This window comes from Bufo gargarizans, chromosome 4, assembly GCF_014858855.1.
Source record: "Bufo gargarizans isolate SCDJY-AF-19 chromosome 4, ASM1485885v1, whole genome shotgun sequence".
Classification (NCBI taxonomy): domain Eukaryota; kingdom Metazoa; phylum Chordata; class Amphibia; order Anura; family Bufonidae; genus Bufo; species Bufo gargarizans.
In genome coordinates this window covers 138,016,224-138,034,024 of record NC_058083.1, presented here as the reverse complement: position 1 = coordinate 138,034,024, position 17,801 = coordinate 138,016,224, and the positions used below count along the sequence as shown (strand labels likewise).

The 17,801-nt window shown below is 46.0% G+C and overlaps 1 protein-coding gene across 4 annotated transcripts in view; it reads left to right on the top strand.

Annotated features, from left to right (window-relative positions):
- LOC122933683 (U2 snRNP associated SURP domain containing) overlaps nucleotides 1-17,801 on the top strand; it is an 88,526-nt gene that overhangs the window by 30,681 nt on the left and 40,044 nt on the right. For 3 of the 4 annotated variants that reach the window (XM_044288632.1, XM_044288633.1, XM_044288630.1), the window contains exons 9-11: nucleotides 7,815-7,980; nucleotides 9,125-9,336; nucleotides 13,028-13,071. In XM_044288632.1, coding sequence (XP_044144567.1) covers nucleotides 7,815-7,980; nucleotides 9,125-9,336; nucleotides 13,028-13,071 — 422 coding nt within the window. Of the gene's footprint in view, nucleotides 1-7,814; nucleotides 7,981-9,124; nucleotides 9,337-13,027; nucleotides 13,072-17,801 lie in introns of those variants that run through there. The other variant, XM_044288634.1, reaches the window with a different exon arrangement.

Genomic DNA, 17,801 nt, shown 5'->3' with positions numbered 1-17,801 from the left:
TGTAGTTTTGCAACAGCTTGGAGAGCCACAGGTTGGCCATCCCTGCTGTAGGGGATCTATTTTTCCTGGTTTTGTGGTTATTTGCTTCTCCATAAGAACACACGTGACAGGTCATCCAGTTTAATAGTTACAAATCTGCTAACAGATGCCCTTTAGAAAATATAAAAATTCAAATCATTCCCTTTCCCCAGAATTAAAAATAGGCAATCAAAATCATGCATGTCATGATTTTGTAGCTTCTCTGTGTTTTGTTGATGATTATGTATGGAGATCCTCCAATCTATTAACTCAGCGGGGGAGATTTATCAAAACTGGTGTAAAGGAAAACTGGCTTAAATGCCCATAGCAACCAATCGGATTCCACCTTTCATCTTTACGAAGAGCGGCTTTTTACGCCCGGTCTTAGTTTCCCTCTCTGTGCTGCCGCTAGATATGTGTAATTTATGGCGAGGCGTACGCCTTGTCATGAATTTGGCGCATCTATGACAGTCTGTGTGCCTGCAGTAAAAACTATGCCATCCCCTGGGTGGTGTACTTTCTCGTGCATGGCATTGGGGGACACAGCACCATGGGTATATGTCCAACTACCACTAGGAGGCACTAGACACAAAAAGTGTTGGCTCCTCCCAGGTGGGCTATACCCTCTCCACAGGCACGAGGCTATTCAGTTTTAGTCTAGTGTCCGTAGGAGGCAGACCTGTCCTGCTTTTTTGCAGGTTCTGCTGTTTATTTTTATTCTTTTTCTTTTTTTCTCTCTTCCGCAGGTCGGTTTTTTCCACCGTTATACCTGCTGCAGGCTGGGGCTCCATCGTGTTCCACTTTAGTTGCCCCCCCTGCGGGCGCGTACTTCGGTACCATCGCCGGTCACCCAGTCCCCACGGACTGCATCCGCAGTGGCTTGCCGGCATTCCCACGGTTCCCGTGTTGAGTCTGCCGAAGGGGTGACCGTGCTGCGCCCGAAGACAACGGATGGTGAGTATACTCCCCTGTCCCTGCCCCAGGGTTAGGTTCCCTTCTGTGGCCAGGGGGATGGGATCCACCTTAGCTGGGGGTCCTGGGGAGCCTCTTCTTTCCTCCTAGCCAACCCCCCCCCCCTCCTGGGGGGGTTTATATTCATGGTTTTTCCTCCCTTCTTTTTCCCCCTCGGTTGGTCTTTTCTCTCCTCCCTGGCCTCACAGTCTCTCCCTGGCTTCCCCGCTACTTTAGTCCCCGGCTTCTGCCGGGACTAGGCCTCATCTTCTATGGCCTGTCCCCGGCTCCCAGGTGCTCCGTTTGCCCTGATCTGCCTATCCCCAGGTGTCGCTTCTCCCCCCCTACCCTACTCACCTATTTTTATGGTCCGGTGGGCCCTCTGTCGGCCGCGGTTTCCCCCGCCCCCCTTGCTCCATTCCCGGCCGCATCATAAATCGAGGCCCCGGCTTTTGGGCCTGCTAGGCCGCAATCTTCCCGGCCCCTCCCCCTTGCTTCCCGGGCTTTTCTGAGCCCCGCCCGGCCCTCGGGAGGAGCTATCTCCTCTCCCTTTCCTGGGCTAACGTGTTTTTTCTGTTGGAGGGGGTGGTTAACCCCTCGATTGCTTCATGTCCCCTGCAGCCCTACTGACCACCTCTTTTTAGGGAACAAGCTGCTGCTGCTGCACCTCTTTGGGGGACCACTGCGTCCGGGTCAGGATAGACAGCCTCCGCTGGCTGCTTTTTGAGCATCTCTTCCCCCAACAGCTTCTCGGTCGCCACGTGTTTTCACGTGCGTCCGCTGTCTACAATGGCTGCCATGTGGTCAGCCTGTCCCTGCTGGTGTGCAGTACCTCTTCCCAGATCCCATTGTTTTCCCTGAACAATCTTTTTGTGTAGGTTCCCCATGAATGGGTCCCTCCGTGTCAATGCCATGGGAACCTTGGCCGACTCTCCCTAGCAGTGTCGCTGGCACGCTACCAACCCAAATTGCGGCCACCTCTGCCCTCCAGGGTCCTCCCTGCAGATGGGGCATACTCAGTTAGGGGTACCTGCACCCGGGTTCGGCGAGGGGTAGCTCACAGTACACCCTCGGGTGGTCTCAACGGGGTCCCACCCCTCCTCGGCATCCTCGGATCCCCCCCAGGACAGGCCTGAGGCTGGTGACGAATCCTTCCTGTCACCCCATCCGTTGCCTCTGGGGACACCTCTGCACCGATTCCCTCGGAACAGAGCATCAGGCGGTCTTCCTCCATATAGAAGCACTCTGGGAGGTCAAGACTACGTGCACAGAGGAACCTCTCCTACCTAAACAGGGTTGGTATCACCTCTAGTGGATTTTCGGATGGTGCTCCCCTGACCGCACAGGTATTCAACCGCACAGGTAAGGCAGCCGTCCCCGTGTTTAGCATACTGAGTCACCTACCCGGTGTCTGATACGTACGCCTTCTCCTTAACAGGGGGGTTCCTGCACCACTGCCATAGGCTGTCCCTGACAAGCCTTCCTGGTTCCCCTATACCAGGGGTTATCCCCTACACATTTGAGAGTGTTTCCGTGGGGTCCCCATCCTGGTGTTGGTGTTCGCCACTCTACCTCATTACTGGGAGTTCCTGTTCTGGGCAAGCGGTTAGCTCGGCTATCGCCTCCTGTAGGTTGGTGAGTTCAGAGCAATTGTACAGCCGCCTTGCCCCTTTGCTTAGGTAGTGTACCTACAGAAGCCATTACTCCTGGCTGGCTCTATGGTGTTCCATACAGCACTATTTCTCCCTTCCGGGTGAGATATACAGGCCGCTTCAATTGCCGTTGCAATTGCACCTGTCTGTTCCCAGCCACTTTGCTCCTGTCATAGGTGGAGTACCTACACCATCTCCTGATGCTGTAGCCGATTCCCCTGGCTGGCGCTATGGTGTTCCATGCGACACTATTTCTCCCTTCCTGGGAGAGATACAGGCTGCCTTTGATTGCCGCTGCAATTGCGCCTGTCTGTTCCCAGCCAATTTGCTCCCTTCACAGGTAGAGTACCTACGCCATCTCCGGTGCTGTAGCCGATACCCCTGGCGGGCTCTGTTGTGTTCCATGCGGCAACATTTCTCCCTACGGGCGGAATGTAGAGGCCACTTTCAACAAGGCAAGCTGGTGGCTCAGTGATAATGCTGTTGCCCCATGTCCAGGCCTTCTGAGTTTAAAGCCCCTTTCAGCCTCAAAAAAAAAAAAAAAAAAAAAAAAAAAAAAAAATATTTAGTCCGGTTCAGTTACCTGTCTGTTCCCTGCCGCCTTGATCCCTTAACAGGTGGAGTACCTGAGCCATCTCCGGATGCGGTAGCCGTTCCTCCTGTCCGGCTTTATGGTGTTCCATGTGGCATTTTCTTTCCTTACAGGACGAGATATTGAGGCCTCCTCCAATTGCCGTGGCCATTGCACCTACCTCATCATAGTGTGCACCAAACGGCCATCTTACTCCCTTCATGGGTAGAGTCCCTGAACCGTCTCCGATGCTGCAGCCGTTCAACCTGTCTGGCTTCTAGGGTGTACTATGCGGCCCTGTTTCTGTTGCCATTGCACCTACCTGATTGTGGTGTGCACCTGTCTTGTTCTTTGTGGTACCGTGCGGCCCTACTGGGTTCCATTCTTAACGCGGTTGCTGTTGCACCTCTCTGGGTCTAGGGTGCACCATGCGGCCACATTGCTTCGATCTTAAATGTAGTTCCTCTAACACAGCCATATTTCTACTTTACAGGTTGTGTACCTGTACCCTCCGAATGCTGTCTCATTCCCAGATGCTGTGGCTATGTTTCCACTCTCCTTAGTTGGCAACATGCAGCCACTTTACCCATATTTTAGGCGTGTGTTTGTAGTACCCCAAGTGCTGGGCCCTGTGGTGCGGTCTGTAGCTCAGACAGTTTCTGTATTACTGGGTGTTTTCTGCCCACGAGTTCTAATCTGTGCTGCGGTTGTTGGTTCCATCCATTTGGTTCTTCCATACATCTGCCACTCCTTTACTGTCGCGCTCATTGGTCTCCTTGTACCTCTCAAGGCACTGTCTGCACCAGGCCCCCTTCGTTCAGCATGTGCATGGTTACCATGTCTGGCAGGTGTGGGCCAGCCCAACCCCCACCTTATCGGTCTACTGCTACTTCTGGTAGCTCCAGTATATGACCGATCTGTCTGATCCGGCGGGTGGTCCTCATTCAACCACGCTCCCTACTCCGTGGCCAGGTGGTTGTTGGCCTTTGTGCTGTAGTTGCTCTTGCCTTCTCTTTACGGTACTACGGTATGCTGTGCTCCGCGTTACCCCATGTTATAGGGGAGTTCTCGCGTTGTTTCCTAATTGCTGAGCGGCCCATTCCTGGTGAAGTACAAGGATCTCCACTGGATCTTCTACCTTGTTTGGACACGTAGCTGGTGGCATCGGCCGCGGTTGCGGTTTTCTGTCATCGTTGGATGTCCGCCACACGGAATCCTTCTGGGTCCACGGTTTTTATCATTGCTGGACGTCCTCCCTGACGGGTCAAGGACAGGACCTCTGAGCGCCACACACACCTGTCTGAATTTTCAGCTGATTGCTCTGGTATCGGACAGGGCCCCGTAGTTCCTTCTGGGTCCAGGTGTTTTCGGTATTCCCTTGTATTTTCTGCTTAGTTGTGCTACATGGCGAAGGGGCAGTCCTCTTGGACCTTGCCGTCGTCTGCACCTGTCTGGTACTTTCTCCCCCCTGGAAGTTTTCTGTATGCCGGTCGCAGCTGGTTTCTACATTTCTATGTAGGCTACCCCGGTTTTTTCATGGCGACTTCTGCATTCCTTATGCATATGGATGTCTGTCGTTTTGTGGTACATCCCGAGCTGCTGTACTTGCCCTCTCTGGGACAATGTTTAAGGTTTGCTGGTCAATATTCTTGGTACGGCTAGTTGTCCATGGCCAATGCCCCTTCCCCTATGGTGGTTTCTTTTCGCCTTTCCTGGATATTCTGGCTTGCGTTGTCTTCTGGTGGTTCAGCTCCTGGTTCCTTGTGAGCCCATACTGGGTACTCCTTTCGGGAGTCCCTGTTCATTTGAGGTCCTCTTTGGATTTGTCTCTTTTTTTTTTTTTCCATCCTCCCACGTCAAGTACCTGGTATTGGGTGGTTTAGTGCTGCGGTTTGCAGTTCCACCGTATGGTCTCCTTCGGGAGGGACCTCCTCCTGTTGTAGGACCTTTCCTCTTTAGGTTTTTTGGAGTGCTCTCCTTCTACTCCCATGTCTCTCAGTCCAGTGTGTCCTGCCGAGGTTGCCTGGCCTGTATTTGGCTTCTTTTTTCCATGATACTTCACATGCCCAGAGTTTCCTCTGGTCTTACGCTTCACGGTGATATCTTGTTTTCGGAGGCTTGTGCCTCGTCTCCTGTTTTTGGGGACGCAGGAGCTATCGTTCTTTTCCTGGTTTTTTACCTACAACCCCCTCCTTCTCCAGGGTTGGCGGTTTCCTCTAGCAGCCTTGGGTTTTCACCTACACCTTTTCACCTACATGGGGCGCTTAGCTTCTTTCCTGGCCTTGCGGTGAGGGGAGTCCCCTCCCTTCACATGTGAGCCTTGCTATGGCTTCCCCCACTCGTTTGGTTTTCAGTGCTTCCCTGTTTCGTTTCTCCCCTGGCCTTTCAGGGGATGGCCACAGGTTTTTTGGGTCTGAGACAATGTAGAGCGTTGGGTAATTTCACCACACGGTGCTGTCCTAATTTTTTCTCCAGCCCTTGGCTGCGCTCTGTTTCCTTTTGCCACCTTCTTGCATTTGGGATTTTCTTCCAGTCATTTGTCCTGGGGTGCTGGCAGTCTTCCCTGCTTCTTCTGAGGTTTCTTCCTTGTTATGGAACCTCTTGCCCATCTCGTGTTTTTTCCCGTTGGGTCACATGGTTCTCCTGCACCTGTATGCCCAACCGGTGGCGCGTCTCTTCTTTTCCCTCCCTCAGGGACTGCTTTGGGACGTCCCATGGTGCTGTGTCCCCCAATGCCATGCACGAGAAAATTGGATTTTTTGTACTCACCGTAAAATCCTTTTCTCGTAGTAGGCATTGGGGGACACAGATCCCACCCTATGTTTTTTTCTTCCGCTTCTCCGGGCTGGTCTCTTGATCTTTCCCGGTACGGGAGTTGTTGGTTCCTTGCTTTTCTTCTCTCTCCTACTGCTTTTGGTACAAACTGAATAGCCTCGTGCCTGTGGAGAGGGTATAGCCCACCTGGGAGGAGCCAACACTTTTTGTGTCTAGTGCCTCCTAGTGGTAGTTGGACATATACCCATGGTGCTGTGTCCCCCAATGCCTACTACGAGAAAAGGATTTTACGGTGAGTACAAAAAATCCAATTTTTCAGCTGACATTTGTTACAGTTTCCAGGCTTAAAGGGAGTCTGTCAGCACATTTACCCCTTTTTAACAGTTCCCATAGCGCTGTAGCCGCAACACAGATGATCCTACGCGCTGACGTCCTTGGTCGGGGCATGCGCACTGTGATGCCCATTGCTGGCATGGCATCGCAGTAGCTTATGCGCCGGCTAACAGCGCAAAAACTGCAGAAAGGAGGCGGTCAAACAGCGCAGGAGAAGAGGAAGAAAGCCGAGCGAGCAGCTGTCACTGCAGACACAGAGAGCCAAGAGAGGTAAATTTATCTGTTTGTTCCGTTAGCCGGCGCATGCGCATAAGCTACTGCGATGCCGTGCCAGCAATGGGCATCGCAGTGCGCATGCCCCGGCCAAGTAAGTCATCGCGCAGGCGCGGGATCTCGCTGAGGGGGAGAGAAAACAGATGGGCGGGCAGAGGAAGAGGCTGGGCGGGGATAAGAGCCGAAGAGGCAGAGCTGCCTGGGCACCAACGCGGTGGACGCCGCCCTTGGGCACTTGCGAGCCCTCATTTACATATGCATCAAAGTTCGTTTTTGGCAGTTTTACAAGTCCACAAAAGCATATAAAGGTGCCGTTTTAATCATCTGTGTTGCGGCTACAGTGCTATGGGAACTGTTAAAAAGGGGTAAATGTGCTGACACACTCCCTTTAAATATAAGTAAATTTGCTGGGGCTGGAGTTCCAGCCCCAGCATGGTGCCCACCCCTGTCAGGCCCCCAACTAGCGTACAAGATGCAAAACCGTCCAAAATTGTGTTGCGCGGCTGGACATAAAAGGGGACTTGCAACACTTTTTACGTCAAAGTGGGACAAGTTCATTGATAATGTGCCCCATTGAGGCAGGATTCAGACAACAGTATTAGAAAATTGTTTGACAACTCGATACGCAGTGAGGTCTGTATGTCCATGTAGGACATGGAACTGGATACCATTGTTTCCAAGGCCCGTATTCCATGAGAAATGGGCCAGAATAGTGTATGGGCTGTGCTTCTCCTTACATACTCCCAGTTGGTATGGGAAAACAGAGTTGAATCACACTGAGGCCTAGATCACACGTGTTTTGATCAGTGATTTCCATCATTGATTGTGAGCCAAAAGGTGCTGGACAAAAACAGAACACAAGACAGGTGCAGGTCTTTCCATTATACCTTCTCTGTGTAGGAACCACTCCTGGTTTTGGTTATGGAAATCACTGACGAAAGCACCGACGTGAACTAGGCCAGACTTGCTGCCTGCACATGTGGATGGAAAATATGCCCATCTGAAATGTCTTACAGTTGTTACAAATAGTATACAAGAATTTACTAACACAAAGCGCTAACATTTACTTTAGAGACCATTTTTAATTCTCGATGTGCAATGGATGTGCCTTTGAATAGGCTTTCATTTTGCTTATTTGACGCACTTGGAGAACAATTTGCCATCTGGCCTAAAGGACTAGTCTTAGACAGCTGATCGACAAAAAATCTATATGTATTATTGACATTTAATGACTTGTGCAGATGAATGAAGAGATGCTGTGCCAGGAGTTCGGGAGGTTTGGCCCATTGGCTAGTGTTAAAATCATGTGGCCACGAACAGATGAGGAGAGAGCACGAGAAAGGAACTGTGGGTTTGTTGCCTTCATGAACAGACGAGACGCGGAAAGGGCACTGAAGAACTTGAACGGTAACGTTTTTGTTTTGTTTTTACATTGAAATTGATTTAAAGGTATTTATATGTCCATTGGAAGAGCAGAACAATGGAAATAATGAGATGTGGCATGTAACTGAACCAAGTGGCGCCAAACAGACCCCGTTGTCTGTAATGGGGTCCATTAGGTTTCTGTTCTGGAGTCCACATTTTAGTAGAAAAATAGTTCCTTTTGGTGGAATCTGCGACGAGGCCCCGAATGGAGTGTCTGATGCACATGTGAGCATATGCCTGAAATCCGCTCCACTTTGTGATGTGTATGATGCACTTGAGAGCAGTTTCCTATAATATATTGCGTGATCCTCCCCTCACTGCTGAGCAGACACTTGGGCCTCGTCCACATTTCTGTGTCAGTGGCACGGGCGTGAAAAAAAAAAAAAAAAAGCGTATGTGTTTCATCCACAAAGGATGCGTCGTCTGTCAGTGTGTACGTTTTTACCATCCATGTGTCATCAGTAATTCACGGACGTTGCTCAGCTGAGAATACATTTCCAAAGAATCTCTTATCAGTCTTTAGTAAAAAAAAAAAAAACAATGCCATCTGTGGTGTGTCCGTGATTTTTCACGACCCATAGACTACTATGGGGTGCTCGGTCCACATCACAGATCACAGTAGTGCATGTCTGTGTTTTTTTTTTTTTTTTTTTTAAACTGACCCACGGTCAGTAAAGAAATACTGAAATGTAAAGGGACACATTTAAATCAATAGGTACGTGTGCTGTCCGCAGAAAATGCCAGGGCCAGTTCACATGGAGTTGTTTCCCCCTGATTTTGGAGCATTTCTGCCTCAAAACTCCCTCCTATTCATTTCAATTCTAGGCAGCACTTGCAGCGTGCTCGGTCTTGGTGCAGAATCGGCACAGAATCTCCCATTTAAATAGGAAGCATACAAACAGCTCCATGCATTTTTCTGTGTGTTTTCTGGTGCATATCTGAACCAAAAACCTCAAGCTGGTTGGTTAAAAAATATATATATACTTTTCAAAAACTGCACAAAGAACGGTGTGTTGTTTTTTTTCTTTTGGTTTATTAAAATGTCTAAAACCAATGAAATGTGTCCTGCTAGTATTTCCACGTGATGAAAGATCTGCTTTTTTATTCCATTTTTTTTTCGCTTCAGGAAAAATGGTTATGTCCTTTGAAATGAAGCTAGGGTGGGGAAAAGCGGTGCCTATCCCTCCACACCCAATATATATTCCCCCGTCTATGATGGAGCACACACTTCCACCCCCTCCTTCCGGTCTGCCTTTTAATGCCCAGCCTAGAGAACGCCTCAAGAATCCGAATTCTCCCTTGTTGCCACCACCGAAAAATAAGGAAGATTTTGAGAAGGTAATTGGCTTAGCAGAGTTTGCCTCACAAGTAAAGGTGTTATTTTTGTAGTTTGCACACGTAAAATACCATATAGCCCTTCTGCTCAGCTGTTCCATCTATAGAGTCTAGACACATGTCGACTCATAGTTCATACAGGTCAGTACATCTTCCACAGTAATCGCGCTCCTTCCCCTTTTCCATCTGTAGTTCCTCTTATAATATCAAATACATATTTTGAGTATTTGTAGCCCGGATAATGTATTGTCCTATAGCTTGGGAAAATTCTTTAACCCTTTCTAGAAAATTATGTGAATCCTGGAGTGTAATGATTTGATTATGGAATCGGTTTGTATTCAGACACATACAGGGCTTGGTTAATCTTAATCTGACCACATTAGGGTACGGACAGCCGGTGCAGCTGCCAAGCCACCTCCACCCGCGACGGCCAGTGGACCCATAATTTTGCAGTAAAATTGTGCATCCTTCGGCTGCCGCGGGGGGACGTGGCTGACCGAACCCTTTAGCATAAATGATATTATCTGATCCTTTATGGTAGTGTACTGGAAGTGCAGCATCCTTCTATTAATAGTGGGGAAGCAGTAGCTCTTTGTCAAAAGCAGTTTGACCAAACATTACCGTACTTAGTTGAGGTCACTAATGTGTTTCGCCCGGCCAATTCATGGAATTGATTTTGTTTTTGAAGCCAGTTTGTGCCACTTAAAGGCTATGAACACCTTCAGGGACATTTTTATGTTTGTTTTACTCCTTTTGGGCTAAAAATCTTTTTTTATTTTTTTTGAGAGGGGTGGCCTCTAATAAAAATTTTCTGAGTTTTTTTACCTAAAGGGTACATTTCAGCCTAACTGCAGAGTACCGGCATTTACTTTCAGTTTAAGGCCTTTAGCGCACAACTGTATCTGCACGTCCATTACTGAAAGTACGTACTCTGCAGCTAGGCTGAAACGTAACCCTGTAGGAGGCGACTTGCGGACAGCAAAATACATATGGTTGCGTGCATGAGGCCTTACTCTGGGCCATCTTGATTGGATGTGTAGCTCTTATCTCTGAACTCCTAACGGCTCATAAACACTCATTTAAAGAGGACCTTTCATCGGTCCAAACATTGTGAACTAAGTATCGTATCATGACATATACCGCGGCGCCCAAGGATCTCACTGCACTTACTATGATCCCTGGGTGCCACTGGGAGTTTTTTTCTCACAGGCTGTGAGCTCTGCGATGCGATTGGCCAGCGCTACAGCCTAGGAGAAGGAGACGCCCAGCAGAACAAGGGCAGACTCCGCCTACTATAACCAAGTCCCCGCCTACTATAACTAAGTTCCCGAACATACCAGAGGACATAACTGGAGAACGCAGCGGCACCCAGGGATAATAGTAAGTGCAGTGAGATCCCTGGGCGCCACTGTATACAGTACAGACCAAAAGTTTGGGGACACCTTTTCATTCAAAGAGTTTTCTTTATTTTCATGACTATGAAAATTGTAGATTCACACTGAAGGCATCAAAACTATGAATTAACACATGTGGAATTATATACATAACAAAAAAGTGTGAAACAACTGAAAAGATGTCATATTCTAGGTTCTTCAAAGTAGCCACCTTTTTGCTTTGATTACTGCTTTGCACACTCTTGGCATTCTCTTGATGAGCTTCAAGAGGTAGTCACCTGAAATGGTCTTCCAACAGTCTTGAAGGAGTTCCCAGAGATGCTTAGCACTTGTTAGCCCTTTTGCCTTCACTCTGCGGTCCAGCTCACCCCAAACCATTTCCATTGGGTTCAGGTCCGGTGACTGTGGAGGCCAGGTCATCTGGCGCAGCACCCCATCACTCTCCTTCATGATCATATAGCCCTTACACAGCCTGGAGGTGTGTTTGGGGTCATTGTCCTGTTGAAAAATAAATGATGGTCCAACTAAACGCAAACCGGATGGAATAGCATGCTGCTGCAAGATGCTGTGGTAGCCATGCTGGTTCAGTATGCCTTCAATTTTGAATAAATCCCCAACAGTGTCACCAGCAAAGCACCCCCACACCATCACACCTCCTCCTCCATGCTTCACGGTGGGAACCAGGCATGTAGAGTCCATCCGTTCACCTTTTCTGCGTCGCACAAAGACACGGTGGTTGGAACCAAAGATCTCAAATTTGGACTCATCAGACCAAAGCACAGATTTCCACTGGTCTAATGTCCATTCATTGTGTTCTTTAGCCCAAACAAGTCTCTTCTGCTTGTTGCCTGTCCTTAGCAGTGGTTTCCTAGCAGATATTCTACCATGAAGGCCTGATTCACACAGTCTCCTCTTAACAGTTGTTCTAGAGATGTGTCTGCTGCTAGAACTCTGTGTGGCATTGACCTGGTCTCTAATCTGAGCTGCTGTTAACCTGCGATTTCTGAGGCTGGGGACTCGGGTGAACTTATCCTCCGCAGGAGAGGTGGCTCTTGGTCTTCCTTTCCTGGGGCGGTCCGCATGTGAGCCGGTTTCTTTGTAGCGCTTGATGGTTTTTGTGACTGCACTTGGGGACACTTTCAAAGTTTTCCCAATTTTTCGGACTGACTGACCTTCATTTCTTATAGTAATGATGGGCCCTCGTTTTTCTTTACTTAGCTGCTTTTTTATTGCCATAATACAAATTCTATTCAGTAGGACTATCAGCTGTGTATCCCCCTGACTTCTCCACAACGCAACTGATGGTCCCAACCCCATTTATAAGGTAAGAAATCCCACGTATTAAACCTGACAGGGCACACCTGTGAAGTGAAAACTATTTCAGGTGACTACCTCTTGAAGCTCATCAAGAGAATGCCAAGAGTGTGCAAAGCAGTAATCAAAGCAAAATGTGGCTACTTTGAAGAACCTAAAATATGACATCTTTTCAGTTTCACACTTTTTTGTTATGTATATAATTCCACATGTGTTAATTCATAGTTTTGATGCCTTCAGTGTGAATCTACAATTTTCATATGAAAATAAAGAAAACTCTTTGAATGAGAAGGTGTGTCCAAACTTTTGGTCTGTACTGTATGTCATGATACTTAGTTCACAATGTTTGGACTGATGAAAGGTCCTCTTTAAGCAATATTTTTTATCAGTCTGATATTAGAACTATGAGTGTTTGAGGTATCAGGAGTTCAGTGATCTGAGCTGCACGTCAGCTTGATGGGACTCTCTGTATTCTGCAAGCTGACCACTCTGCAGATACATCTGTGGAGGGAAAATGGCTGAAACTTTTAATAAAGACCGACAAATTATTTGTAGCCCAAAATGAGTATAATGAGCCCAAAAGCTCCCAAAGGTGGCATAACCTTTAACCAAGCTCTGTATGTAACTTTTTTCCTGTTTTTTGAATCTATTACAATTGAGGCTTCTGTCTAGATATACACTAGTGATTTGCTGTTATTCTGTACCCCTGCAATAGTTTATAGGCCTTTGCACAGTATTTATAGCCTGTTTTACCTTGTAATTTCCAGTGTAGTACCCATTTTACTGAGTTAATGTGTTATGGCAGGCTTCCCAACTATTACCCACTTCATAGGCCTAGTGAGACAAAGTGCCTGCAGCAAGTTTTACTAGATATTTAGTGTTTTTTTTTTTTTGTTTTTTTTTATGAATATGTTTATTATTGCTTGTTATTTGTTAACAATACTCACATATTCTATGTTTATTATCTGATGTGACTTCATATACAGACTCTGTCGCAAGCCATAGTCAAAGTGGTTATCCCAACAGAAAGGTACCTTTTTTTTCTTTATTATTACTCATGTGACTTAGAAAATATCCCCTTCAGAAAGACAAAGAATTGGTTGGCTGTCTTGAGGGGCTGACTGGGGCTTCACTGAGCAACAGTTCTTCAGCAGAATGAGCAAGATCTTATTGATAAGCACTGTATACATCTTGTGGCAATCTTTGGGTATTTTAGCAGCCCCAACTGCACAGTCACCAGCACCGTTCCTGCTGTCAGAAATACTGGAACCCAGGGAGGATTCCATTAAAGTCAGCGAGGTACATTGTGGCATTGATCTTTGGCAGTGCCCCGAGATGTGTTGCTAAAAACAATTTCTGCCACAAAAGTATAGGTCAGGGATCTACATCCTCCAGCTATTCTGAAACTACATCTCCCAGTAACCTTGATTCACGTCTATAGGCCAACTGAATAGGTGAGCCTAGTGGGAGTTGTAGTTTCACAGCAGCTGGAGTACCCAAGGTTACTAATGCCTGTTGTAAGCAAACAGCATTTCAGAGCCCTGGGGCTAGCTTAGAATTTTTGTGTTGGCTTTTCAGTAACAGAAATTGGATCTTGCTATTTAGGAAATTCTATTTCGGGCTAAGTTCACACGGTAAAATCAGCAGCAAAAAATCTGTATCCGATTATTAAATGAAAACAGGGCTTTTTTTTTTTTTATTTTTTTTTTTTATAGCAGATTTCTAATGTGGTGGAGGTTTTAGAAGAGTATTTGGTTAAGGTTCTTCTGCTTCCCCATTGACTTATGACAGGTATACTTTACCTGCGGCCAACCAGCTGTTGCAAAACTACAACTCCCAGCATGCCCGGACAGCCTACAGATGTCAGGGCATGTTGGGAGTTGTAGTTTTGCAACAGCTGAGCAAGATTTATGAAATCCTCAATTTGCTTCCAAGAAGTAACATGTCATTTCTCAAGTATTTTTCCAATCTGCTACGGAAAAAAACCTCGACCACTTTACTGTGTGCACAAGGTGGAGTTTTTAACATTAAAATCAATTGGAGATTAGTGACAGATTTTAGCCGTGTGAACATACCCTTAGGGGTCAGCAACCTCCGGAACTTCATCTGTTATGAAACTATGACTTCCAGCATGCTCCACTGTTTTCGGTGGGAGTTGTAGTTTTGCTCAAGCTGGACTGCCAGAGGTTGCTGACCCCTGTTTTTTTTTTTTTAACAATGCAGTACCAATTATGTCATTAATTTCAGATTACAAGAATGATCATAACGTGAAATGTCAGGAATTAATATTCTGAAAATTGCCTCTTGTTAAAATCGATCATTTTCTGTGGTGTTCCTTGAAATTTTCCCACTGACCATTTAGCCTCATAACATACAGTTTTTTAGAAATTACTTCTGAGCAGTTATTTCATCATCAGCCCACCCAGGATAACAATTATAGTTGGAGACAGATTAAACTGGATCCAACATTGACAATAGGTAACAGTTGCAGCTCAGCCACTCGCCCCCTTACAACAAAGTGGCCCAATATAAGTCCGTAGATTGCTTTCTGACTGACGTTTGTCTGTATGGCTGCTGGACTAATAATCTCTGGGACTGCTGTTCACAGCTTATAGCAGCAGTTCGGGCAAGATGGCTGACCCATAATTGTAATTTAAAAATAAAAAATTTAATGTTTCTCTGATTATAATTTATAAAAAAATGAAGGTGCATTCATTCATAGAAGTTGGTGAAGAGCGAGCTGCAGACTTACGGTTTATACGTTTTTTTTAATGTGCGAGCTGGTCAGAGCGAGGATGGGGATAGTGGGATAGTATACTCTTGCTCAGTGAAGTGCAGTCTTTTCTTCAAGATGATAAAGCAACCTCACTTAAGATAAATGAATTGGACCCAAATTCCCGAAGACTTTGACATTGGCCTTGGTGAGCAACACCACAGCTGAACTGACTGCGGCAGCGGGGGACCAGGAAAACATCAAGGGAAGGATTGGGAAAGTATTTTGACCAGACATTGGTACGATCGGCTCCAATAAATGTGGTTATTGTCATAACTGAGGCACCTGTTGGCCAAGATGTAGTGTCCACTATGAGTATTTCAAAGTACCACTCTTATAATTCATATCCATATGTACTGTATATCCCCAGATAAGTGATTGCTGCCTTAAGCGGCCTTTGCATGTAGTAATTGATGTAGAGATGCAGGTCCTTAGGTTTTTTTTCTTACTGCGTTGGTGCTCCACTGGAAATTTACTAGAATAAACTGTACTAAAGTACCACATAGCCAACGCATTTCAAAATTTACCGTACTTTTTTATTATACGTTTCTTTTTTATACAGTAGTTATTTTTAATGATTTTTTTTTTTTTTTTTTTTTTACCCTGTTTTATTTTTTTTAAATACCCTTTTGGTATTTTTATGAAACCTTTTTATTCTCCCAGGGATCTCAACCTTTTGAAATGTTTTAAAGAACAGTGGGGGGACATTTATCACCCTACAGCACCCAGTCATATTGCACCATTCATTTTTCGGTTCTCCTTTGGAAAATGAAAGGTGGAATCTGATTGGTTGCTATGGGCAACTAAGCCAGTTTTCTTTTCCACCAGTTTTGATAAATCTCTCTGCATTTGTTATGTTATGTGAATACCGGTAACTATTGAATTAGGGTAATTTATACTGCACATCATATTTCATGTCCATGTTCTCCTGTCTTGGTTTTTATATATTATTTTATTGTGCCAAAAATTGACCCAGCTCCCTATTAGAGGAGCCAGGAAACTTTTCTCTGCTTTGTTCCTGGTCTCCAATCTAGTTCTTGATAGAACATTTTTTTGTAAATACAGGAGATAATGCGGTCCTGAAATATGCATCTGTAATTAAAAGCATAGTATTTTATCGGTGACTCTGGGTTTTTCTTTTCCTCATTTTTTTTTATAATTTGTGTTAAAAGTTAGGATTGGTGCTCCTTAGTTGGTATCTGATTGGCATGCGATTTGAATATTTAAAACAACACTCCGGTTCAAGAAAAAACAAAACATTAACTGGAGAATGAACAGGACAGTTACATGGGGCTCATCTTTTCAGCTGGAGATCCACCAGTTCCAGTGCTACTCTTCTGTTTCCTGAGATGACCACACTGCTTCTCAGAGTACCCGATGCATACGGTGCTTTCTGTTATTCAAGAAACTTTTTGCTGCCCTCGGATTGGCAGTGCTGGCCAATCCAACAGATGCACAAGCGGGAAGTCTCTTGGACTGTGGTTGCAAAGTGTGCATCCTGTAGACTGAGCAGCAGTGCAGCCATCTTGAATGTCAAAGGAGGAGCCTGGGAATAGGCAGACCTGCAGCTAAATAGATGAGAAGGAGGACATTATGTAAGTGTTCTTTTCGTTCCCCAGTTAATGTGATTTTTTTTTTTTTTCCCTTGAACAGGAGGGTTTCTTTAAGTACAATGAAACCTTTTAAAACAAAAATAAGAGAGTGGTTACTATTAGAAAATATATATGTTATATTAAAGGTATTCTGCTATAAACAACATGTATGATTGGTCACTATCCCAGCAATCAGTCCAACTTGATCACATCCTCATTGTGTCTAAGGCACTAACAGATGGCCAAGTACAGTGCTCGGCTGGGTCTGTCTATCCCTTAAACAGTTAATGAAGTGGTGGTCTTTCATACCCCATACAACTCCATTGTCACAGCTGACTCCAGGACCTGTGATTGGTGGGTGTCCAAGCGATCAGAAACCCCCGCCTGCCCTACATTTATCACCTATCCCGTGGCTAGGTGACAAATCTGGTTCATGGGAAAACCCCTTTTAAAGGGAACCTGTCACCGGGATTTTGTGTATAGAGTTGAGGACATGGGTTGCTAGATCGCCGCCGCTAGCGTATAAAAAACGATTTGATGCATATACAAATTAACCTGAGATGAGTCCTGTCCCTGAGATGAGTCACATACAGGACTCATGTCAGGTTAAGTTGCATATGTATCAAATCGGTTTTCTTACACAATAAAAGCACACAGAGCTATGGGGACTGGATATTGCGGATGTGCTAGCGGCCATCTAGCAACCCATGTCCTCAGCTCTATACACAAAATCCCGGTGACAGGTTCCCTTTAAGATAGGTTGTTGGGTTATTAAAGGGGTTGTCCAGCCATTCGAAGCTTTATAAAAACAGCTCAGAATGGTGTCAAATAATAAAAAGTAATACCTTATGTATTACCTCCCTGCTCCTGTTCTGACACTCCCTGGGTCCCCCACCAACCTCTACTTCCTTTTCCCTCTCAGCACGGACATGTGACCTCTGCAGCCAATCACTAAATGGGAAGCGTGGGGGATCACAGAGTGGAGTATTACAACTTTTTTTTACTTTACACCTCTCTGAGTAAAAATAAAATAAAAATTGCAAACAGGGTTTTCCAGTACTGTTGGCCTATCCTAAGGAAAGGTCGTCAGTTTCAAATTCGTGGGGGTGCCAGATGTGGGACCCCACTGATTTGATTTGTGTACAAGGCATATCAAAGTCCTGCCAAATCACTTAAAAAGTGTCTGCACGCTACCTTTAAAGCTGAAATATGTTTTCTGTGCTTTTCAAGCAGCTTTTAGCAGCCTTCACCGGTCACCCACAGTTCAGCTTCTTCTACATTACAGCTGACTAGAGCACAGTCATAGAGAAGAAGCAGAAGGGCATCAGATTCTGTGTCTGAGACGTGTGTGCCGGGGTGGCTGGACAGAAGGGTTGATTATAAGATTCTCTGACA